General features: G+C 50.5%; 1 protein-coding gene across 1 annotated transcript, besides 1 other annotated feature; it reads left to right on the forward strand.

Moving 5' to 3' along the window:
- Positions 1-1,017, forward strand: Tc00.1047053403789.9 (DNA-directed RNA polymerase I largest subunit, putative; the record flags this gene model as incomplete). The annotated part of the gene is made up of 1 exon (XM_797054.1): positions 1-1,017. A coding segment is annotated over one exon (1,017 nt), but the record flags the coding sequence as incomplete, so codon positions are not given.
- Positions 1-1,017: a sequence feature (haploid, non-Esmeraldo-like haplotype).

Consider the following 1,017-nt stretch of genomic DNA (forward strand, 5'->3'; position numbering starts at 1 on the left):
CCCAGATCCACAGACACGTGCTCTCTCTAGTGTCCTTGGATTTGTGGAGCAAATTGAGTGTTACCAGGTACTGCAGAACAACTCCACACCGGACCGAAACCTCCTCTCCACCGCGCAAGAAATTGCAAATGAGATCAACCTACGTAACCTGCAGGTGAAGGTGAATGAGGTGTACCAAGAAATCATGGGGACATTTGCTAAGAAGGAAGGTTTGTTCCGTATGAATATGATGGGGAAGCGTGTGAATCAGGCCTGTCGCTCCGTCATCTCCCCGGATTTAATGGTGGAGCCGAACGAAGTCTTGCTGCCCCGACCATTTGCCCGAAATTTGTCTTTTCCTGAACAAGTGACATTTTACGCCTCTGCCCGCATGAATCTTTTGAAGCGTTGCGTCATCAACGGGCCGCGTCGCTACCCCGGTGCCACTCATCTTGAGATTCGACAAACGAATGGAGAAATTCGATTTATTGAGCTTGACGTGCCTGAGCAAACACGGCGGCAACACGCTGCCAAGTACTTTGCCATGGCGCAAAGTGGCGTCACACTGATTGTGTACCGTCATATCTTGGATGGCGACCGGGTGGTGTTTAACCGTCAACCGACATTGCACAAGCCAAGTATGATGGGGTACCAAGTCAAGGTGCTTTCTGGACACAAGACAATTCGCTTTCATTACGTGAATGGCAACTCCTTTAATGCCGATTTTGACGGCGATGAGATGAATATTCACGTCCCGCAGAGCCTGGAGGCGAAGGTGGAATTAGACGTCCTGATGGATGCCAATCTGAACTACCTCGTCCCCACCTCCGGGAAACCGATTCGGGGACTTATTCAGGATCATATTGCGGCTGGTGTCCTGTTAACATTGCGTGACAAGTTTCTTGAGCATGCCACCTTTGTTCAACTTACTTACTATGGGCTGGCACCCTACTTGCGCCAGCAACACGAAATCACACTTTCTGAGCTTATTCCTCTGCCGGCGATCTTATGGCCCCGGCCACTCTGGACAGGGAAACA

Source organism: Trypanosoma cruzi, genomic scaffold (assembly GCF_000209065.1).
Source record: "Trypanosoma cruzi strain CL Brener 1047053517073 genomic scaffold, whole genome shotgun sequence".
NCBI lineage: Eukaryota > Euglenozoa > Kinetoplastea > Trypanosomatida > Trypanosomatidae > Trypanosoma > Trypanosoma cruzi.